The 25,286-nt window shown below is 41.4% G+C and overlaps 1 protein-coding gene across 1 annotated transcript in view; it reads left to right on the top strand.

Annotated features, from left to right (window-relative positions):
- The window catches only part of SORCS1 (sortilin related VPS10 domain containing receptor 1), a 699,625-nt gene that overhangs the window by 344,778 nt on the left and 329,561 nt on the right, over nucleotides 1-25,286 (top strand). Inside the window, exon 3 of the mRNA XM_054983089.1 lies at nucleotides 17,538-17,637. Coding sequence (XP_054839064.1) covers nucleotides 17,538-17,637 — 100 coding nt within the window. The remainder of the gene's footprint in view (nucleotides 1-17,537; nucleotides 17,638-25,286) is intronic.

The following is a 25,286-nucleotide window of genomic DNA, read 5'->3' as shown; positions in this document are numbered from 1 at the left end:
GGTGCCCATGGGTGCCACACTAGGGACTCATGATCATAGGGAGATAAGTTTTGCATGATAGTCTTTACTAGTTTTTTATTTATCCTTTGCCCAGTTGTTAGATATTTGTTTGCTCAACTGAGTCTCTCTGCATAAGACATCTTACATGGAGATGCTCAAGTGTCTTTCTTTCTGCGTGGTCTTATATTCAAGTGTACTATGTCTCCCTATCAGTGCATGTGTATCCACAATGGGAGGACAAGTGTAAGTTGTCACTTCAGTGCTATTACGGCTAGGTTCCAGCGAATAATACACAGACACCTCTGTATGGTTGGAATGGCCACAACTTTATTGATTACAGCAGATTGGAGCATTGGCCAGATATGGGCATGGATCCTCCATTGGCTTTGACAGGCCCAAATACGGTTCGATGCTGGCCTCCGCTCCAGCCCAATGCTGGTCTCCACTCCAGCCCAATGCTGGGGGGATGGCAAGTCGTGTTCCGCCACCAGCCATGTTGGTCAGGCCTTGCCTCCTTTTTCTGCAGGGGTGAACAGCCTGGCTGCTGCACTCACCCTATTGAGGATCTGGCCGAATACCTCAAAACTGCCACAGAAGGAATGCCAAAGGCCAGCCTCCCACCAGTGCTCTAACAGCTGTGGCAAAGTTGGAGCCACTCCCCATCCCCAAGGTGACCCCGACTTTGATGACCCAAAGGAAGGCGAAAAAACCCCAGGCTCCGGCCAATCTGGCCCTTGCGGAGAAAAAATTCCTTCCAGGCCCCTTCGCAGGTGACCGGGTCAACTGGCATTTGGCATCTCTGCTGTGCCCACCGGGGACCCCAGCAGCTCCCTCTTCTCCACTGTGCCTCTCCTTGCTTTCCGGTCTGCCCACTGGACCAGGGAACTGCTGCATCTCCAACTAGAAAAGAGGGATGTTAGCTCTTTCCTCCTCTGGCCTGCCTGCCAGTTTGCCTTGGAGGCCTAGCACCCTGCTGGGTGCCTGCAGTCCATTGGCAGCTGTACCTCTACTGTTGTTGGCTGCCACCTCTGCACCAACATCCGAGCAAGTTGGAGCCACTCCCCCATCCCCTGTGTGGCCCCGACATTGATGCCTCAAAGAAAGGCGACCCCCCCCCAGAGGCCCTGTCTGATCTGGCCCTCACGGGGATAAATTCCTTTCTGGTCCCTGCACAGGTGACCAGCACAACCTGCATTGAGCATCACTGCCGTGCCCACCCAGGGAACCCCCAGCAGCCTCCTTCCACCGCCATCTCCTATTTGTTGTACGGTTTGCCAGCTGGCCCATGTTTGGGGGACTGCTGTGCCTGCAACTAAAAGAACTGCATTAGCTCCTTCCTCCCCTGCTAGTCCTGGAGGTACATCGCTCCTGCAGCTTGCTTGTGGTCTGGTGCTGCCCCGCCTCTGCAGCTCATGCGGCTTCCTCAAACGTGGGCTGGTGAGCCAAGCCCTGACCCTGCAAACTAGTCTTCTCAGCTGTTCCCTGCCCATGTTGTCTTCTTGCCACTTGCCCTTTGTGTTGCCCTTTGTGTCCCTTTTGCGATCCATCTGGGGTGGCATGCCACGTGCCCTCTGCTGTGGTTCAGACCATTCCTGCCCCGACGGCTCTCCCCAGGTCCACCATCTGTCTTGCAGTAGGCTGCATGTGCAATTGAAGTCCCCCAGAGGTGCCTTCCACCCTGCGAATCCACCTTCCTCCGATTGCAACTCATCTGTGGTGGGGCTCTGCATGTGCTTCTGCTGTGGCTGGGACCAGACGTGTTGAAAAGGCTCCCCCTGAAGTCAGTACCCTGCATGCAAAGGTTCTCTGTGGCCTGCCAGGGTTGTTTCTCTCCTAAGGGTGCCAGGCTCTACCCCTGGCCTACTTCCACAGCACCCCCAACTCGCCTTGCTGCCAGCTGCACGTGCTCTCTGACCAATTCCTTGGGATTGGGCTGTCCTCCTTAGCATGAGCATCCCCCCAGTTCCCTACTTTGCGATTTGTCAGTTCCTGTATGCTGTGGCTAGGGCCCCATTGTCTCTCCTGCCCCATGCTAGCAGGTGCGGCCATCTCCCAGTGGTGGCTGCTGCTGTGCGTCCCCATTGGAAGATCCCTATATATATCCCTAGCCCTTGGGGTCTGTCAATGAGGGTGCCCTGATTGTCCCAGCACCCTGGCCAGCTCGAATGCTATAGAGTCCTCTAGCCATCTCTGGGAGTGCATTGCCCACTGCTCCTTGAGTTCTCTGATTGTACCCCTGCGCCAGTTCCTCTGCCTGGCCAGAGGAGCATGGCTCTCCGCACCTGGTTCCAGCTGGATCACATCTCATGCCCACTCTCTAAGTTGGAGTGGCATTTTGCCTTGCTGTATATGTCTGGTGTTCACTTGCCTCCCCCCTGGCAGGAGTCAGGGGCTCACCACATATGGCAGCACTCAGGGGAGGATTCTTGTGTTGCCTCCTCTCGGCTGCCTGGCCCACTGGCACCCACTCTTCTGTCTCGTTACATGGCTCTGCTCCCAGAACTTCCCACAGTGGCCACCCCGACATATGGCTCCTCTTCCCCAGCTGCTCAGCTGCTTCTGTGGGCTGTGCTCCAGGACCCTGGAGACTGCTGGCCGGAGTGAATTTCATAGCCTCCATCACAAGGGTGATCATGCCTGCCCCGGGGGTCTCTAGGCCTGTGCAAGCCTGACTCCTAACAAGGTGTCCTGTGCCTAAGTTACCCCATGCCACCTTGTCCTGGTGAGGGTCATCTGCCATGCCCCACGACTCCCATGTCCTGGCACACTGCCCCACCGTTCCTGCCTGGTGGGCTCACCGAGGAGCACTGGCCTGCTGATATCTATGATGCTGCTGGCTGCCCTGTTGCCCAATGAGGTCTCAGTGTGCCACCGGCCACCTATGGCTACCACTGCACCTGGCTCACCTGTACATCCCCACTCTCAAGCTGGACTTGTTCTCCCTCTGTTTCCTCCAAGTCTGCTTGCAATGCCAATCTTGATGGCATCCCTTGGCTCATGCCATATGGTTCCATGGTGGGTGTGCCCACCTGTACGCCAACCGCCACTACAGCACCTTGCTGCTCCCATGCATCCTGGCAAGCAGCCATCCCCCGGGCACTGTCTCCACTCCCCTGGCCGGGTGCCCCCTTTTCTGGATCGCTGGAATGCGCCCCCTTTGGAAGAGGCCTCCATATGTTCATCCTCTTCCACCTTTATCCATGCCTCCACTTCTGTCTAGCCCTCAGTGGCAACACAGCCTGCATGTTAAGCCTGTGAGCTTCCTATCTTTCACTTGAGCACCCCAGTGTAAGATGTCTTATGTAGGGAGACTCTGTATGTTCCTCTAATCAATTGCTTTAATTATAAGTAAAGTTTTTAGAAAACAAAACTTGTGTGATTTGTCTCCACATAAAAGCCTGAAGTTAGGGGAAACCTGATTTGAAATATTTAGATCAGGCTGTTCTCTTATGCCTTGCCCCAAATTTCTTTGCATGTTATCCACATGACACTGCAAAATCAGCACTCCACCCACCGCATAGTTTTTATGTGATAAAATTGCACTGAGGGGAGGGCAGGAGCCTTTCATCTTCCCACGATACCATTCTCAGCCTGTTTGGGTTTTCCTTTTTTTAAAAAAGCATCAGTTTCCCATAGCTGCCGTGTGACTTCAGGGAACATGTTAAAACAAGTGCCTGCCTGTGCAGAAAAGTATTGTCTAGAGGTGCCCCAGATAGACATGTCATTAGGCAATATATTGAATCTCTGAATTCCAACTGACAGCCTCAAACATTTTTGTGTACAATGCTTAAGAAAGCAGATGACAATTTCCTTTGGGTTCATGTGTTTAGTTGATGAAGATTACCTACTATCATTCCAACATATTGTGAGGAGCAAATTGAGATACAGGCTTGACAGTGGGTGGACTAATGGAATTTGGTGACTTTATTTAAAGTGTGCAAGTGTTTTGTTATAATACTGTAATGGAAATGTCATTTGCCTGACAGGAGGAGAAGGGAGGAGGGAGTACAGAAAACCCTATCAATGAATAATAATGAAGTTATTTAAATGCCAGGATCTTCTTTGGAAAACATTTTGTACAAAATAGAAATTATTCTAGGTATGCATAACCATGTTTGAGCTAAATTTATTGAATAAGAACAGTGTGGGTGTACTGGAATGTTGCTGTCGGTTTTCTGTAGTCAAATAAACCAACAATGATTAGAGAACCATTTATTTTCCCTCATATAATGCTGAATCACACCTCTGACTGAAATTTTGCCATGGTTATGTATTTTTTTAAGATGTAGAAGATGTTCTTATAAATCTAAAATAGATGTTTTTACATGTCCACCAATGAGTGGACAATAGATAAGTTAACCCTGAGAACAAGTGAAGGGAATAATTCTTTAAACAATATATTATTAAAATGTTTATATCATACCTTTCCCCATGGCTCAAGGCATCTTACAATACATAATTAAAACATCAAACAACAATAGTTCTCCCTCAGCCTAATAAAGCCTGATAGTATTTATTAAAACATTATTATAATGGAATACAAGATGTGCAGTCCAAGCTCATATACAGTTCTGTAGAGGATCAATGCTGCAACTGTGATTAATCAGTTGCAGATACACTTCATATATTTTGGCTATGTCCTAAAATAAAGATATTTTTGAGATATTCTGTAGAACAGTGGTTCAGTTTGTTAATGAAATGTTAGGTAAGAATATAGCCTTTAAGCCTATTAGGGTATTTGAAAAGCTATGTTGACTTCTTTGATATGGATTAAAATTTATTCACTGCTGCTAAAATGGTTATAGTAGCAAACTGCAAGGAACTGGACCCACCTCCATAATGAATGGTTTAACAAAATCTCATGTATTACTAAAATTAATATATGACAGAGAATTTATAAGAATAATTTCCAAAAAGGTTGCTAAGTTTATTGTTAATTATACTTTGGAATGAGAATAAGGATCAAACTTGATGTGCAGGTTTTTAAAGAGTTGGGCCCTGATTCCCCAGAACCAGTTCAGGTTCCCCACAGCCACCCAGTAACTGTGGGGAATGGCTGTTAAAAAAATTAAGGAAAGCCCAAATGGCCTCAGAACACCTCTGTGGTGGGATAAAGAGCTGCTGCCTCCCCACCTCAAGCCGTTTTCCAAAATAGCAAAAGGGGAGGATTCTCTGTTGTTGCTGTTCCACATGGAGTATTCTGTGCATGTGGAGCAGTAACAACAAGGAAGTACCCTCCCCTCCATACTATTTTGACATGGAGAACAGCTTGTTGGGGAGGCAGAAACCCTTCCTCCCCTTGCGGTGGCATTCTGAGGTCATTTGGGCACTCCTTTATTTTTTAACAGCCATTTGGCTGCAGGGAACCTAAGTTGGGTGTGGAGAACCCGGGGCCAACTCTTTAAAAATTTTCATGTCTAGTTTTAACTCCCAGTGATAAGATTTATCTATAAGTTACAAGATGTATCCATTTATTTTCTATAAACCTCTGTAGACTTTTTTAAAAAAAAATCTGTGTATCAGTTACTCTAAACTTCCAGCTTTCATTTTCTTAAAAAAGTAAGTTTCTAGCCCTTTTGTCATGAGTCAGCCTTGCCCTGTGCTCAGTGAAGAGTCATCAGATGAAGAGCTGCCTGTAGTTCACCCCCACACTGACCCAGCTGCAGCTGACCTTGAGTTTGATGAACAGCAATTGCTGGTTAAACAATCAGCAGAGCCTTCAGCTGTAACAGACTCAGCTGCAGAAGGTCACTCCTTCCCTCCCTCTTCGCCAACACCCTTGCAGCGCTGGCGCTGTCAGAGATGGGTAGAACTGCAAGAACGCAGGAGGAGTGCATGACTCATGAGTCAGCGGCAACTGTCAAACAGCCAGGATGAATGAGTGAGGTCAGGATGTCTACCTAGTAAGTGGCTAACAGTTTAGCTCATTAAGACTTTGCTATAAAGACTTCCGGTTTGGGATTCATGGAGGTCTAACGCAGCTCCATTTGCGGAGCTGACCGGACTGCCGTTTTAAGCGGCCGGCGGGGTGAAAATAGCCCGCGGCCGACTGCTCTCAGGCGGAGAGCAGGCAAAGAACGCTCAAGACCCTAGGGTGAGTTAGATCTCGGACGAGGGGGGGCTCTACATAACGGGTCCCCTCCCGGTCCTTGAGGTCCCACCTTGCGACGGGTCGGCTACAATCTCTGCGGCAGTTTTGGGGCCAATTCGGCTGGCATAAGACCTACATACCCAAGCTTCGATTGGGGGAAGAAGTGGAAAGGAGAACTTGAAATCGAAACAGCGATTACAACCCGAGGAAAGTGAAGGGAAGGTAAAGATCACTATCTTCCGATACGGGACAGATTGATAAAAACAGAGTGGAAAAAAAGTAGACTTTTAAACTGCAACAGACTAGCGAAAAGGAGGGGAAGCTTCGGCAGGAGTTGTATTAGAAAAGAGACTAAGTTTAAAGAAGTTGTTAAAGAAATCGGATTATTGTTTTGAATACCTGTGGCTTTGGAGCTGTGAGAAAAAGACATCATCGCGAGACCTGCTGTGGGAAGACGGGAGACAGGAAGTGCGTAACAACAATAGAGCGGCTGGAGAGAAGCGGCCCTTGCTGGAGGGCAGGAAGAAGGGAATCGCCATCTTTGAGAGGGGAAGGGTCGCGGCTTCAACGGAAAAGGAAGTAGGCCTTATTGGATTATAAAATCATAGAGAGACCATAGAGAAAAGACGCCCGACATTTTGAACCCTTTAAAATTAATTTATGCAAGAAGACCGGGACATTTGAAATAAAAAAGGTACTAAATTTAACTCCACGGAGCTAAGGAAGAGAGCGGACTCGTGGGAGCGAGCCAAAGCAAGCCCCACGATGTCGAAGAAAGAGTGGCAATTGGCAATAGAAAACCTGGATAAAAAACTTTTGGAGGTGATTAAAGAATTTAAAGACATGAAATTGGAGCTGATCAAAGAGGTTAAACAGACAGTAAAATCGGAGCTGTCAGAAGTAAAATCGGAGCTGTCAGAAGTGAAGAAAGGTATGGAAACAATACAAAATGAATTACAAGGGACGCAGCAGAGAGTTAAAACAGTAGAAGACGCGATGGAGAACTTAGCAGACACGCAACAAACAGAGATGAGACTGATGAGGGGGAGAATGTCAGTTGCAGAAACTAAACACATGGAGAAGCAGTTACGTTTTCGCGGCTTGCCAGAAGTGGAAGGAAAGTCAGCGCAAGAACAGATGACTGAGGTGTTAGCTGAATACCTGGGGAAGGAGGAGGAGGAAGTTGTGGCTATCCTAGATGTGGCATATCGTGTGAACTCGAGAATTGCAACCCAGAGAAAAGTACCAAGAGACGTGATTGTACAATTCACAACAAGAAACATGAAAGAGAAGATTGTGACTAAACAGTTTCAAGATCCATTGGAGATCGATGGCAAGACAATTATTATAATGAAGGAACTACCCAGATCAGTGTTACTGGATCGGAAAAAATATAAAGCGCTAATCCAGATGCTGAAGGACATGAAAATCAGGTACAGATGGGAGCTCCCAGAGGGTTTGTCCTTCGAATTTGGAGGTGCCAAAAAGCGTATCAGATCTGAGCGGGAGATGGAGCGATTTATAAGGGACAATGAAAAAGACTTACCAACAAGATTATGAACATGGAATGTAAAGTATTATCTTGGAATGTAAATGGACTAAATTCACCGAACAAGAGAAAAAATATTTTTCACTGGCTACTAAAACAAAAATGTGATATTGTTTGTTTGCAAGAGACTCATATTCGAAAACAGGATGTAAAATATGTAAAACTGGGGAAATTGGGCAAGGATTTTGTAGCGGCCTCAAGTAAGAAAAAAAGAGGAGTGGTGTTGTATGTAAAAGAGGAGCTACAACCAAAATTCATAATGAAAGATGTGGAAGCCAGATTTGTAGCAGTGGAATGTACTTGGAATTTAAAGAGAGTGTTGGTAGTCGGAATCTATGCACCTAATGGTGCAAAAGAGAGCTTCTTTGAGGATTTGAGGAAGCATTTAGACGATCTTTCATATGACCAGATAATTCTTGCTGGAGACTTCAATGGAGTGACAGACTTGGAACTGGATAAAAAGACTACAATGGCACAAAAGAAAAGAGGACTATTACCAAAGCTCTTTTTTGAGTTGATTCAACAAGAGACTCTTGAAGATGTATGGAGGAGAGAATATCCTAAAAGTAGACAGTTTACTTTTTATTCTGCAAGGCATTCCACATTATCAAGAATTGACATGATCTGGGCCTCAAAAGATTTGGCGTTATGGACTAAAGATGTAGAAATAATGTCGATGGTAGGCTCAGATCATAACCCAATTATGTGGAAGATAGGGAAAAGGAGAAAAAGGAAAACATGGAGAATAAATGAGGATTTGTTACAGGAAAAAGAGAATATGGAAATATTGAGAAGAGAGACAAAGTTTTTCATACAATACAACGTGAATAAAGAAGTACCAACTGATAAAGTTTGGGATGCTTATAAGGCGGTTATAAGGGGCATACTAATGGACTTAAATGGTAGAGCAAGAAAGAAGAAAGAGGAGAAGAGACAAGAGATTGAGGAGAAAATAAAAACTAAGGAAATACAGTTAAAAAAGAGACCAGGGAAAAAGAAATTATACCAGGAAATTAAAATACTGCAAGAACAGCTAACAGCAATGAGTAATAAAGAATTGGAGTGGAATCTCAAAAGGCTGAATCAGAAAGTGTTTGAGGGTGCAAATAAACCTGGGAAGTACCTGGCATGGCAACTGAAGAAGAGAAGGGAAAAGAAAATAATAAATAAAATTTGTGAAGACGACAAAACGTATTTGGAACAGAATACCATTAGTAGAGCCTTTTATAAATTCTACGCTAAACTGTATAATAAGAAAGAAGTAAATAAAGATTCAATAGCGTCATATCTGGAGAAAATGACACTTCCAGAAATCTCGGACGCTTGGAGAAATAAACTGAACAGTGAAGTAACGGATGAGGAAATAAGTAAGGCAATACAATCTGCAAATCTAGGAAAGGCGCCAGGGCCAGATGGACTTACAGCTAAATTTTATAAGACTATGGCCAATGAGCTGGCACCATTCCTAAAGGAGGTGATCAATGGAGTTCTAAGGGATCAAAGGATTCCAGACACTTGGTCTGAAGCGAACATATCATTGATCCCAAAAGAGGGCCAAGACCTGACTAGTGTGAAAAATTACAGACCTATATCGTTACTCAACAATGACTATAAAATTTTTGCGAAGATACTGGCGGAGAGACTGAAGGGGTGGCTTTCGGAAGTTATAGAGGAGGAGCAAGCAGGCTTTCTGCCAGATAGACAAATAAGAGACAATTTAAGGACAGTGATTGATGCTATTGAATATTATGATAAGCGTTGTGATAAAGAGGTTGGTTTCTTCTTTGTTGATGCTGAAAAGGCATTTGACAATTTAAACTGGGACTTTATGTTTGCCACTATGGAAAAGCTACAATTAGGAGAAAGATTCATCAGAGCAATTAAGGAAATCTACAGAGACCAAACTGCAGCAATTGTGGTGAATGATGAATTGACCAAGAAATTGACTATAAGCAAAGGAACAAGACAAGGTTGCCCGTTGTCTCCACTGTTGTTCATTTTAGTATTGGAGATTCTGATGATACAAATACGACAAGACGAGGAAATTCGAGGAATAAAAATAAAGGACTATTCATACAAGGTCAGAGCATTTGCGGATGACATAATGTTAATTGTAGAGGACCCACTGGAGAACATGCCAAAAGTGATAGATAAGATCAAGGAGTTTGGAGATTTGGCAGGTTTCTTTATTAACAAAAAGAAGTCAAAGATACTATGCAAAAATATGACTAAGCAGAAACAACAATTGTTAATGGAAACAATGGACTGTGAGGTAACAAGTAAGGTGAAATATTTGGGAATTGAACTGACTGCAAAGAATATAGATTTGTTCAAGAATAACTATGAAAAACTATGGACTCAGATTGAGAGAGACTTGATTAAATGGAATAGGCTCAATCTGTCATGGTTGGGTAGGATTGCAGCAGTTAAAATGAATGTGTTACCAAGAGTGATGTTTTTGCTACAGACAATACCAATCATCAGAGACTCTAAACAATTTGAAAAATGGCAGAGGAAAATATCAGATTTTGTATGGGCAGGCAAGAAGCCTCGAGTGAAAATGAAAGTTTTACAAGATGCAAAGGAAAGAGGCGGAATGCAACTGCCCAACCTGAGACTTTACCACGATGCAATCTGCCTAGTTTGGCTGAAAGAGTGGATGACATTAAAGAACAAGAAACTATTAGCCCTAGAGGGATATAAAAAAATATTTGGATGGCATGCATACCTATGGCATGACAAAGTAAAGGTCAACTCGATGTTCCTGCACCATTTTGTACGGAGAAGTTTATACACAATCTGGAAGAAGTACAGAATTTACCTACAAGAAGGAACTCCTTGGTGGGTGGTTCCATATGAGGTGATAGACCCGAGAGCTGTTGATAACGAACGACAATGTTTAACTTACAAAGAAATAACTAAAATAGAAGCATCTAAACTTAGAATAAAGACGCAAGAGGAACTATCACCGAACTACGATTGGTTCCAGTATAGACAGATCAGAGATTTGTATAACTCGGACTCTGTAAAGGGAGGTATACGAATAGAGAATTCGGAACTAGAGCAGACCCTTCTTAAAGAGGACAAGAAAAGAATATCCAAGGTATACCAAGTACTGTTGAAATGGTATACTGAGGATGAGACAGTTAAAACACAAATGGTGAAATGGGCTATAAATTTTAACAAAGAGATAACAATGGAGGCACGGGAATACTTGTGGAAGACTACAATGAAGACAACGACATGTACAAATATTAAAGAGAATATCTACAAAATGATCTATCGTTGGTACATGACACCAAAGAAGATTGCGCTAGGGAATTTGAACACTTCTAATAAATGCTGGAAATGTAGGAAGCATGAGGGCTCCCTCTATCATATGTGGTGGTCGTGTGAGGTAGCTAGGCAGTACTGGGGGGAAATAATAAGAGAAATGAGTGAAATTCTACAATTTCAAATAAATAAGAACCCAGAACTCCTGCTACTAAACTTGGGAATGGAGGGAATTCCAGCCCATCATAGGACGTTGATATTTTATATGACGGCAGCAGCCAGACTTTTGTATGCGCAAAAATGGAAAGTACAAGAAGTGCCAACTATTGAAGATTGGATCTATAAATTGCTGTACATGGCAGAAATGGACAAGATGACAAGAAAACTGAGAAATCTGGACTCAGGGCAGTTTAACACAGACTGGGAGAAGCTGAAACAATATCTGGAGAAGAAATGGGAGGTGGGAGGAAAACTGTGGCAGTTTGAGAACTACTGAAGTATAATAAAATGTAGAGGGGGGTGACTTTACCGGGGGGGGGGAGAGATAAATGTGAATTTATAAGCAGTTAGACTAACAGATTGATATATGTATAGATATATATAGGTTAATAAATAGAATATTGATAGAAAATAATTAATGGTAAGGATTAAATATAAGGATTGAGTAACCAACAATATTTTCTTTCTTTGATAAGATTTGTATAATGCACCAAACTGAATATACAGACGAGTCAAATTGATTGACTATGTGACGAGAGTTATATAGAATTACCATAAAAAGATAGAATGAGTAATATATAGAGAATAAGTCAAATTGTTTGATTTAAATGTGTAAGATTTTTATGGTTTATGATATATAGAAATATTTAAAATTGGAAAATGGGATAAATTGTTTATCTAAGATGGAAACAAAGATTTACAGTTTGGGTATATTATAAGAAAAGTAGTTAAGGATGTACTGCTTAGTATAATGGAGAATATATATTTGTTTTAGATAGAGGAATTTAATAGAAGTAAGGGAAAAGGGACAAAGGGTTGGAAAGCTGTTGGAAGTCAACAAAAGGGGGGGAAAGGGAGGGGGTTAGAAATGAAAAATTTGGGGAAAATTGAATGTAAATGTAAAAATAACGGATTCTAACCCAATAAAAATTTTTTCAAAAAAAAAAAAAGACTTTGCTATAAAAACAGCTGGAAAGAGCAGCAGTTTGTGGAAGCAGCTAATACACATTATGGCTGTGCCACTGGCCTGGTTATTGTGCAAACTCTGGAATGCTGGCACTTGGATTGGACCTGACTTGTGGTTTCTCTGGAACTCTGACCCTTGGACTGGACTTGACTCTTGGCTTCTCTGGAATGCTGACCTTTGGATTGAACCTGACTTGTGGCTTCTCCAGAACACTGACCCTTGGACTGGACTCTGTTTATTCTTTGCTCCCTGGTTGTGACTGGCCCCTGCATTCTGGCCTCTGGGGGACTATGCCAGTACACCTTTTCATTGCAGAGCTATAAGGGGAAAGGCATATCTCCATAATGAAAGAGACTAGAGACTTATTTTTTTAAAAAAAATGAAAGCTGGGAATTCAGGGAACCTGATACAGATACTGTTATATCATTATAATAATACAAGGGTTTCTATTACTGGTTTTTAAAATCCTGGAAAACCCCTGGTAGTATGTGTAGGTAGAGGGAAAGACTTCTGGGAGATTAGGACAAAGATACTATGAATAAACCTGCCAGAGGAACACCTATTGCCATTGTGCTTCACTGGCAGCCACAGCAGCAATGGGGAAAATACACAAACCTGTCACTATGTAGAAAACACCTCTGCCTCCTGAATCTGCCAGAGTTTAAAGGGAAACACGGTTTAATGACTGGAAGGAAAGAGGCAAGACCCTCTTGGGTCCTTTTTCTCTTGCTGTCACGCACAGATCTTCACACAGCAGGTCTAAGAAAGGAGTGTCTAAGGACAGTAATAGTAATCATAGTGGTGAGGCTGTCTCCCTCTCCCCCTCCAGTCCTTCTCACAGAGTTATTGGTGTTACATGAACACAGAATTTTTTTTAAAAAAACACCTTCCATTAAAACTGAAGACCAGATATTTTAATATCCATTCATGCTATAAGATATCAATTTTAAAGTGTCTTTCACTCTGTGTGGCTTTTTCCATAGCAAAGTAAGAGAGAAGTCCTTTACTCAGAGGAGAGATGATAATGCATAATATGATAGCCAGAAAATGTGTGCTGCTAAATACATCCATTTGGATAAGCTACAATTTTGTGAATAAGGTTGGGAAGAAGCTAAAAGGGGCTTGCATAATAACTATCAGAAATGTTAATATATATGAACTGATGTAGATGCTATATGCAATTCTAGGCTGGAAGGTTGGCTTGAGCTCTTGAACTAAGTAAGATGAAACAGAGAAACAGAAGAATGTGGGCCTAAGTCATGGCCAATTGATAGATTCTACTTCCCATTTCTGTTTTATAGGCTGCTGCCTCAGCCACCTTGTGAAGGACAATGCTTGAAGGCATGGGAAGACATTGCTGTTACAATTTATAGATATTTATAGATCTTGATGAGATTGCATTTCAGATCACTGCTTTGGGGATTTTGAAGACGGTACAAAAAATATTATAAAAGAAGACATTGCAGCCCAAAGTAGCTGATCAGGGCCTGCTGTACACAGCCTGGAAGTGCTGTAGATCAAGCATAGGTTCCCTGCTCCACTGGAAGTTCAAAGGAAGGAATCTTAGACAGCTCCAGCTGCTGCATTCCCACAACAGCTCATAATCCTCCTGGCTTGGAAAGGTGGTGGATATCAAAGAACCAACGTGGTATGATTGGCTGATATAAAATGTCTCTTACCACCATATGGGCAATTTGTCCATAGCTTCTCTCCATGCTACCAGCCTAAGACTTTCAGCCTTGCCTTGATCTTTTTGACGTATTGACATGAGAAACTTTCTGTCTGCTCATTTCTTAAGTCTTGTGTGGTGGGCAACTTTCAGTATCCTTCTCTATGAGAGGGTATTGATCATTTTCATGTTATAAAGTCTGACAAGCTAAGAAAAAATTTAGACATCCTGTTCAGTTGCCAAAGAAAGGCATTACAATAACCTAAACTTTAACAAGAATTTTCCAGACATTTTGAAAAGAAATGATTAAACAGGAACAATGAAGTCAAAATGTTAAGGACTGCAAATTGTACCATTTTAAATTTTAAATAGCTTGCAGTTTAATATTTATGTCACTGAATTCACTGGTAACAATGAAAGCAGATTTTTCAGGCATTTTGAAACAGTAAGGTAATGTGTAGTAGCCCCTTTTTTCTCTTAGTTAAAAATTATTAGGGGGAAAGGGGGGAATTCCTGCTTATCAGCTAATTTTTAAACAAAGGCCACACAAAATTGCACAGGTTTGAAGAACCAGCTGCCTCAAACATTACCTTTGCTATCTTGCCCACCAATAAACTAACAGGCTGGCTAAGAGTTCTTGGCAAATTTGAAACGGAGGCCCTGGTGAAGCTTTTCCTTTGTGCTCAGTTCATAGAGTTCTTATAAAGTAGATGGGATGCATGGTAAGGAAGGCATTCATGGGATTAGCAATTACCTTGGGGCCAATGGAAAGCTTGTGGGAGCCATGCTGAGCCTACTGAAACATAAACACACTCTCAATTGCTGCCTTATTACTTCTAGAATATTGTGATGAATGACATACATCTTGGGAACCATTCCCATGGTAAAAGGATTTATGTTCCTTTGCTTTCTAAAATATCCCCTTGACTGAAACTACTGGAGAGTCCAAAGCTTGTGAGTGCTTCAAAAACTTAGAAAAAGGTGTCCAAGTCATGTGTGGGGTCCTGGGAGTTAGGAAATAATTGTCTATCATCTTGGATGTGTATATGAGGCTTATCCTGTACATTTTTGACAGTGGTTATCTTTAATTCATAGTTCTAAAATAAAAAATTGTCTCATGTCTTGTGGGATTATTGCGAGGAATGGAGGAAATTGCATTACAGGGGGTATGCTTGCAGGTGTATGCTTATTAGCTATTCAGTACAAAATTATCAAGAACATAATTAGGCAGTTGATCCTTTGATTACTGATATGTTTGTTCATTGTCCTAACATCTCATTTGTAAAACCTCTCTTTGATCTCTATTACAGAAGCAAGCCCCTCTACTTCCAATTGTATCACATATCTGAAATAAAGATGTGACCAGAATGCAATTGCCTTAAAGATTCAAGTGGGGAAAGTTGCAGGGAATTTGAATTGCCATCTTGTAACTAAAAACGGTTATCAACTGGCACACGTTAGATGTCATACACTCAAAAACAACATGGTAACAAAAGCACAGTATGGTAGTTGAACGTCCATGTAGAAAAAAGGACCAACTCACATGACCACCAAGACATATAGCTACTCTGCATAGTCAAAGCATTTTTTTCTTTAGGCATGTAGCTCCATGTATATGTCAAATTGACAGTCTAACCTGATGTCATCATGACTATGGATTTCCATTGGCATACTTCTGCTCCTTTTCTGTGTTCCTGGCTCACAATTGCATACCAGTTAATGTTGGTTTGTGTGATAAACAATTAAAACAATTGATTTATTTTATCACTATACCTGGTCTTTCTGTTGAAATATAAAAGAGAGCCTAAAAATATAGTTTCAGTCTTAAAATGACATACTGTTAACCCAACAATAAAAACATTAACTGTTTAACTATTTAAAACATTAATTATAATCTGCATGGCTGCTCAGTGCAGGAAAGGGTATCAGCAACACAGAATATCCACATAAATTGACTTGTTGACAATTGGAAGGATGATATGAGGCCGTAGCAGTGCTTGCTACAAAGATTGGTCAGGTCAGCTTCTATAATTACATCCAAACAAATTTTCCTGCAAGTTTTTGACACAGCTTTTTAAGTGCAATGTGGGCTATAGCTGTTCTATGATATTACCAAAAATCCCAAGTGGCCCAAATCACTGTTAATCAGATAATAACTGCACTTATATACTGCTCTTCTAGAAAGATTAGTGCCTCACCTAGAGCAGTGAACAAGTAAGTGTTATTATTATCCCCACAATACAGCTGGAGAGCTGGGTCTGAGTGGCTTACCCAAGACCACCTGCTGAGCTCGTGGCAGTAGTGGGATTTGAACCAGTAGAGTGCTGATTTGCAGCCAAACTATTTAACCATTGTGCTACAGCAGTTCTTTTCAAAGTCTCTGATTTTGTGTTAACAAATTATCACCTTTGAATTTAATGTATAGCGTTGTGCATTCAGAATATTTTAGGAAACATCAAGCTACTAGACTAACGAATTTGCAGTCTCTGCAAGATGTTAAGAACTATGAGTTTCTCCCTGTGCTTAATTTCCAAAAAGGAGAGTCATAAGACTCTTCTTATGCCTGCAGCTGATAGTTACCACATGGAGCAGAATGAGACAACAGGATACTGAGGTAGTAGACTTCAGACTTCAGTGGAATCCCATTGATAATACTTCATTTTAAAAAGTCTTTACTATATTTTTAAAGCACAGCAGCAATAAAGCTGGTATGGAACTCTTTCAATGTGCTTTTTTCATTTTTTTTTTGCACAAAGGTGGTAGAAGTGGTACCCCACTTTCAGCCACAAGTGACTCAGCCAATTCTACTTCCTCAGCATTCAGCCACCTCATTCAGCATAGGGGTTGTTACTCAGTAAATCTTGGCACTGGAAACAAATGCAGTATCCAGTCTCTGGAGAGGCAAGCCAAATGGCTCTGACATTAGGAGGGGGGAAAAGGATAATAATGGTGTGTGTCCCAAATCCAATTTTAGGAATAGCAAAAGATAATCCTTTATAATAATTCTAAGTTCCCAATGCCTTTTTTTGGGGGGGGGGGGACTGCAAGATACATATCATTAAACAAATTTCCATTACAAAACTGTTTTTTGTTAATTCAAGTGCTTATGCTGCAGTGCAGATGAAACAAATCGTGTATGCTGGCCCTTGGGCACTTCGCAAGAAATCCATTGCCCTGAGTAGCTTTTGTAAAAATTGTAGTCTTATGTGTCATCTTGGAATAGTCAGTTAAATGGACTGCACAAATAGAACAATATGAATGCAAGAAGTGCAAAGATGACATAGTATTTTAGCAGTATTTTCCAGTATGTTTTTCCTTCACCTGAACAAGCATCCTGAATGGGTAGCATTTGCTTTTCCAGGAATGAATCCTCTATCTTATCTCAATGAGATCTTCCAGCTGAGCCTTGCATGAAGTGAAGAAATAACTCAGCCTTTGTTGCCTTGATGCTTGGCATTTACGACACATATTGCCATCACCTCTTGGAGCTAGATTAACATTTCATATTGTAGGCGTTTACTACAGAATGGCATTGGGAGACTGCCATTTTAATTTTTTCTAATCCAATTTAAATGCAAATGTTAACCACTCACATGATGGCATGTGTACATAATTAAGCATCATTATATACTACGCGAATCATTCAAAAGCTCCAGAGAGCTATTTTACTGCACAAGACATATCTTAAATTGGAAAGTGGCCAAGTAGTTTGCATCTTATTTTTGCTTCAGTGTTCATGCTTACTTACTAAAGCTCTCTAAAATTACAGGTCAACTGATTATGGGACAACCTACGAAAAGCTAAATGACAAAGTGGGTCTGAAGACTATTCTGAGTTACCTCTATGTTTGTCCAACCAATAAGCGCAAGGTAAGGGAAAACAATCTGAAAAATACAGATGCCTTGCAGCATGATGTAACGTTTCTTTTTATTGGTTAATTATTATTTTTATAGAATTGCTAATATTCATATTTCACACACAAAGTTGAAGAGCTTATGCTCTAAACTGTCTTGAACCTTGTCTGATTTTGCACTAGTTTATAATAAGTAGCAATTTTTTTCCTGTCAGTTTCATGAGATTTATGGTTTATTTAAACAGCCTCTAAGAGTGAATGCCATTTTCTTATTGGTTGTCATTGGTCAATCCTATTTTTAAAAAATGCACAAGATGTGGATGGTGATAAATGTTACAAAGCCTTCAATCATTCTTACTCCTTCTGAATGAAGATGAATTCATTGTTTGGAAAGGGAAAAGCTCATTAAGATGTTAGAAATACTATGTTTCACCATGTTGAGGGTAAATCCAATTAAGAAAGCAAAAAAACTTGTGGAAAATAATGAGAATAAAAAGTGACTTGAGATTTGTTCCAGAATCATACAGCTGGGAGGCAGCAAAAACGTTAAGGCAGGAAGTTAGTCTTAATGGATGAAGCAGAAAATGATAATAAATTTGCTTGGTTACTGGGTGAATACTGCCCCCCCCCAGGCCAATTCATGGGTTTTGAGTAGAAACCAGTTTTTGCCCTTCTGAAGCAAGTGTTCAACATGTAATAAAGTACACCTGGAATCAGAGAAAGAAGGTGGTGAGAGATTACATTTAGTTGAATATGGAAGTCTGGTATATGATGCAAAAAATATGGCAGCGGAATTAATTTTAGCACACCTAAGAGCATCTTCAGATGTTATAAGAGTGGCAGTAAACATAACACCTACAGTAATGTCTAAAGTCATTGGAGGCATTTCCACTTGCTTCAGAGCACATACCACTTTCTTTGTTTTCTTTGTCCATAACAGCAGAACCATAACAAAGTGAAAGGATAGGTATTCATAACTGTATCCTCTTGCCAGCACTTATAAGTGCCCAAAGATGATTAACTATTAGTTATCCTTCCTAGGTTAACAAACAGGGCAAGTTTGGTTGATGAATTACTCACTTTATGTTATGATTGTGTATTAGTGCAATGTGCTTATAGTGATTGAATAGAATGGCTCCAAGAGCAATGGATCATTTCTAGATGTTGCTGGCTTTATGAGAACCACATGAAGTCACTATTGGCAGAGTGTCTTTGCAGCAGTCAGGTCGCTGAACTGGGTAAAGATTAACCAAACCTTTAATATTGGAACTGAAAAAACTGGGTAGGAAATTGGAGAGATAAGCCTCGTTTCCTTGCTAGCTTGAGACGGTATGACTGCAGAGGTTTCTAGAAGGACAGTCTAAGATTAGCATTCGGCAGACAGACAAGGGGAAAATGTCATTAGGAAATAAAGCACTCCCTATACAGTCATGTCTATCTAGAACTTGTTGCCATCTGCATAATTTTCTTAGAATCATAGCATCATAGAGTTGGAAGGAACCTCCAGGGCCATCTAGTCCTACCCCTTGGACAATGCAGGAAATTCACAACTGTTTACCCCCACACTAGGGTTGCCAGCCTCCAGGTGGTGGCTAGAGATCTCCCGGAATTACAGCTGATCTCCAGGTGAGAGATCAGTTCCCCTGGAGAAAATGGCTATATTGGAAGGTAGACTCTATGGCATTATAGCCATTATAGCCTCTCCCTTCCAAACCCTGCCCTCTCCAGCCCCCCCTCCCAATCTCCAGGAATTTCTCCAGGAGCTGGCAACCCCACCCCATTGCTATATTCCAACAGTCACAACCCTTGAAATGGCTCAGAGCATTCTTTTAACTAGTTCTGCTTGACTCTTAGGGCCCTGGTCCTGCAAATGTTATCTATGTACTGAAACAAGTTGCTACCTGGATCATCTTCTTTGCAATATCCACAAATAGGGTTACCAACTCTGGACTAGGAAATTCCTGGTAATTTGGAGGTGGAGACTTGGAAGGGTGGAGTTTGGGGAGGGAATGCCATAGAGAGCATTTCCCATTTTCTCCAGGGGAACTGATCTCTGTAGTCTGGAGATTTAGTTGTAGTTCCAGGAAAACTCCAGGTTTCACCTGGAGAGTGGCAACTTTACCCACAAACCAGTTGTGCAGGAAACATCAGATCTCATTCATCAGTGTTCTTGTGTATTCTGAACCAAAAACTAAGTTACATAAACCATTAAACTCACCATGTTAGCTTACATTTTAGGTTGCATTTTCCTTCAGCAGACTAGTATGCTGGATGTTTAATTAAAGGTATCCTGTGGGAAGAACACAATAATTTACTGAAGTAATATCTGTGTTATGTGGCACATCTCTAATCACATAGAAAATCTTTGCCAAAATACTATTCTACTAAAACAGCATATTTTATTTCATATTTTTTTACAGAACTTGTATTCAGATTTTCATGCTTCATACTCTTTAGATGTGTTGAACACAAAGTTTAATAAGTTTGGTTCAATCCTAGTTTTAAAAAATGCACAAGATGTGGATGGTGATAAATGTTACAAAGCCTTCAATCATTCTTATTCCTTCTGAATGAAGATGAATTCATTGTTTGGAAAGGGAAAAGCTCATTAAGATGTTAGAAACACATCTACAGAGGCCAGATTGTAGTTAAACTTGTTTGCCTTTTAAGCACTCCCAATTGTGATCTGAAAAGGATTTGACAAAATCCCGCAGAGAAAATACATCCCAAAGCCCGGAAGGTTTTAATCATATGAGCACCCCACTGAGCAACAATTTACCAAGGATTTGTAATGCAGAAATACTTACAAAAGGCTGGTGGTGATACCCCCCCCCCCCACATGTGACTATTTATTGTTTTACCAGAGAAGCTTGGACTGGAGAATAACAATCAGCTTTAAGGTAGTTGAAAGTGATTTGTGAGAGGCTTTGTTTCGGGATATTTCCCCCACAGATTGGTTTCCATGTTTTTTCTCTATCCATATATTTTTAAATTATTATTATCATTTCTTTACAAGGCGTACAGACGAGGTTCATTCTTAATTAAAACCAGCACAATCTCAACTGCCAAAGAACTCATGATTTAAAATTGACAATGGAGAAAAAAAGAGGCGGAGAGGCAGAAACAAGAGGAATAAGTGATGAAGGTGGCAAAATGCAAATATGAGTACTTAAACCTTAGTTACAGATAGGAATAAGGGCTAAGGGATAAACCAAAATCTACATTGAAAAGGTGCATTAAGAGGAACAGAAAAAGGAACCACCTTCTAAATTTCCAGGGAGTATTTCCATGTATCAAATGGCAAGGGGTAGATTCCTCAGCTTCTTGAATACTGTAAGGACAAAGTGCCAAATATAAATATTTATATAAATAAATGACGAACAATTGAGAGATAAATGAACATGAGCAGGATTATAGTGAGAAACAACATTTGAAAGATAGGGTGGGGCAAGAAGACTGAGCACAAACTAGAATTTTAGCCAAGTGGTAATGTTTCGGTCGCATTATTGATCAGAGAGAAGTAAGTCAGCAACTGATTGAACATGGTGGGGGGCAAAGGACAGAGAAGAATCAAGGCTGTATGCCTGGTCAACATGGTGAATGATGATGCTGGCAGACACTGAGAACAAATAAGGAGAGGAAGGCTTGGATGGAAGATGAAGAATAAATGGATTCCATTCCACTTGATTATTACTGCAGTGTTAATTTTTGATTTGATTTATTATCTTCCACTTCAAAAGGGGAATTTCAAAAAGTTGACAACAGAGTTAATGCAAGGTTTATAGTTGTGCATAATGTATCTAAAAACTCTATTTTAAAATTTGTTGTTTAAACTTAGACACTCCCAGCCTTATAACCGTGACTGAAGTCAGAAGAACCAAGTTTGTAAATGTTATTTCTGCTTAAGGTGACCTATGCCATGATCCTATATAGATGTATTTGAACGTGAATTCCAGTAGAAATAGTGGGTGTTACTTATTAGTCATTGGCTTGTATCCTGCAAGCAAAACAGTGTTTGCAAAGAAGGACTTTCCAGTGCGGCCCAATAAACCAGCTGAACTTTGTTCTCAAGGGCGGCGAAATGGGTTATCAGATCCTCATGAACACAATAAAATGCAGAATTTGGATCTACAGTGGGAAGGGGAAATAGCAGAATTCCCTTCCACTTGATGATTGCAATGCCTTTATATTATCAGAAAAGTATGGTAAAACACTTTTTATTTTATTTATTTATATACATTATTTATAGTGTGCCTTTTCACAATGACTTGAAGCTAATTACACAGTGTAATTCAGTATAATCAACAGAAGAGACATAAAGAGTACAAAAGAATATGGATTGCAGAAATTTGAAAAAAAGAAGCAGGAATCCAATACAGAGCTGAAACAAACATAAGCAAGTTGACATGTCATATTAAACGATATGGAAATGACCCAGTTTACAGTAATAGACAATATCAAGTAGTATAATTTATAGTTCCTACTCCTTTACCAAAGTAAACCATTTCTTTTCAGCACAACCCTATTACCTATGTAAGAAAGCCTTCCTGAATAGTTAAGTTCTGCATAGTTTGCAAAAAAACAGAAGAGTGAGAGCTTTCCTGGCTGCCTCAGGCAGATCATTCTACAAGGCTACCACAGAAAAATATGCATGCAGACAGCTGTTGGTTTTGCTCAAATGCAGGGGTAGTTACGAAAGAAGGACCTGTTCAGATGTGGGAAGCTGTCAAGGAGGAACATAGGGGAAGAGATGGTTGCACAGATAAGAGGGGCCAAGGCCATGAACAGCTTCTAATGTGACAGTCATCATGACTAGGGGTGTGTATAACGGAAAAAATGAGTCAAAATACACCTGGAAATCGCTGTTTTGTTTGGTTAATGGAGCTTCCAGAATGCTGAACCAGATCCAAGTAACTAAATTATAACAAGTCCCTCCCAGAAAAAGTCTTCTGTTTTTATTTTGCAGCAGCAGCAAAAGCAGGCAGGCACTGGGCTTGCCTTGCAGGGCAGTATTTGTTTTCCTGAATGGCATTCACCAATCAGATTCCAAGGGGAGAGAGCCCTTACATTATTCGTTAACTCGGTGGGATGGGAAAAAGCACAATGCACATGCGTGCATCTCTCTACCCTCCACCTGCCCCGCCAATCAGGTCCTCACAAGGGGGTGCCCCTCCTCTCCCTGCCTATCAGCTTTGGAAACATTTGGAAGGGAAACTTCAATCATAAGCTGCAATTTTAAGGAAACTTCCCTGGAAGTAAGCACTATTGAATTAGATGGGATTCCTGTCTGAGTAGACCTGTTGGAGTGCATTGCAGTTTGTTTTGCAGTGGTACCCAGGCACTAGTCATCCCCCCCCCCCACACACACACACCAAATCAGGGCACTTTGGATCGCTGTGAGGAAAAGTGCTGCCGGGTGGGGAGTAATGGTCTATTCCATCAATCAAACTTGATAAAATCCCTGGAAGACTTCAATCATACACTGCAATTCTAAAGACACTTCTCTGGGAGTAAGCATAAGGAAACATGACATCAAAGGTAATAATTTCTTGGCACTATAGAAAAAGAAAAAATGAACAGAAAGAAGGATCGTTTTAATGCCACCTCCCCCCATCTTTCCCTTAGCCAATTTCTTGCTATGTGCACCTGCCAACACTCACCTTTTTCAGAGTCCGTTCTTGTTTTGTGTGTGTGCAATGTAACAGAAAGAAAACTCAGCAAGTCAATGATTTAGAGGGAGGACTGTGTTCTGTTTGATTTTGGTACCATTCAGTGCTAAACCAGCTACACCAAAGAACCTGGAAGCCTGCATTGCAAAGAACAGGGCTGAAACTAATGGGGAAAAATAGATTAGATTTGAGCCAGGAACACCCAAGTTGGAAAAATACAATAACAGTGCATAGTTTGTTCATAACCCCCCAGATCCAAAAATGAAAAGGATTTTTTTTTCCAGGGCACTCCCCTAGTCATTACCTTGAACTGAGCTTAGTAACTGATTGTAAGTCAATGGAGAGACTGCAGAATGGGAGTAATATGCGTGCTCCTCCTAGCTCCTGATAATATTCAAGCTGTGGCATTCTGCACCAACTAGAGTCTCCAAATTGACTTTGAGAGGAGACCTATGTAGAGTGCATTATAGTAGTAAAGTCTCTACATAACCATGGTAAGGATCCAGATGGCCAGATCAGCCATGTCAAGATAGGGGGCCATTTTCTCGGCTAGGCTGAATTTGTAGAAGTCTCTTTGCCTTCCCAACCAGCATCAGTTGTCTTGTATGGGTTCAGTTTGTTTGCTTTCAGCCAACTGATCACAGCTGTGAGGCAGAAACTTAAACACTCTACTGCATCGCCAAGGGATTTGGATACAGAGAGAAATAGAGCTCTGTACAGAGAAAGAGAGAGAGATGGGTGTCATTCACATTGATGACATCCAATTCCATAGGTTTTAATTATTTCTTCTAACAGCTTTAAATAAAAGTTGAATAACATTGGGGATAAGATTGCACCCTGTAGAATCCCACAAGCCAACTCCCACTCTGAAGATAGCTGGTCTCTAACTGCAACTCTTTGACTCTTTTCCATAAGGAACAATTTAAATCAGTCGAAGGAACATCTCCTGATACCCACTTCTGCTTCCAAATGCCTCAAGATGGCATGATCTACTGTGGCAAAGTTGCAGATAGATCCAGGTGGAGCTATAACAAAGAATGGCCTTGGTCTACATTCAGATGGAGGATATTCACTAAAGCTACCCGCACTATGTCTTTCCCATAGCCTGGCCTGAAACAAGACTGGAAGGGGTTCTGAACACAAGAATTATCCAAGAAGGCCTTGAGTTGTTCTGGTACTTCTCTCCCCATCACTTTGCCTAGAAAGGGCATATTAGATGGGCAATAATTGTCTACATATTTTTTTATTGAAGTGGGCAGATAACCACTTCTTGGAGTGGCCAAGCGAAGGTGCCTTGAGTTGGTGATTGATTTATGATAAGACATCAAGGGCTCATTTATGAAGTGTTATGCAGGCAAGGATTTAGAGCACAAAGAAGTTGCCTTCACTGATGCCAGGATCATAGAATCATAGAGTTGGAAGGGGCCTTACAGACCAATGCCCAATGCAGGAATAGCCTAGGAACAGCCTAAAGCATCCCCAACAAGTATTTGTCCAACCACTTCTTGAAGATTGCCAATGAGGATCCTGTCTGAATCCATCACTGTAACTGGGTCAAAGTGGTCCATAAGCAGATCAGACAATAAATTAAGCATTTCTTCCCCCTTACTTAAATTACAGCTGGCATTCAGATCAAAGTGTATTTGTGCTATTTTGTCAGCAAAGAACTTTGCAAAACTGTCACAACTACTAATTGAGAGAATAGATGTTCAGATTAGGAATCAGAAGGTATTGAGATTAGACATGGGCACGAACATGGGCATGATGAACACGAACAAACAAACGTAAACAAACATGTCCCATTAATGAATCTATTTAGTGTTCATTGTTCATCAGCGCCAGAGCGGCTCCCTTAGCACTTAGAGAGCCCATATTCACAGGGAATGTGCAGCAGGCTCTCCTCCAGCCATCACCCAAGCTTGGTCAAGATTGCAGTATGGATCTCGGAGTTATACATTCCCAAATTCGATGCACCCAGGAAACTCCCATTCAGTAC

Source organism: Eublepharis macularius, chromosome 6, assembly GCF_028583425.1.
Source record: "Eublepharis macularius isolate TG4126 chromosome 6, MPM_Emac_v1.0, whole genome shotgun sequence".
In the NCBI taxonomy this organism is placed as follows: Eukaryota; Metazoa; Chordata; class Lepidosauria; order Squamata; family Eublepharidae; genus Eublepharis; species Eublepharis macularius.
Note: the sequence above shows the minus strand (reverse complement) of the source record. Positions and strands in the feature narration are given on the sequence as shown.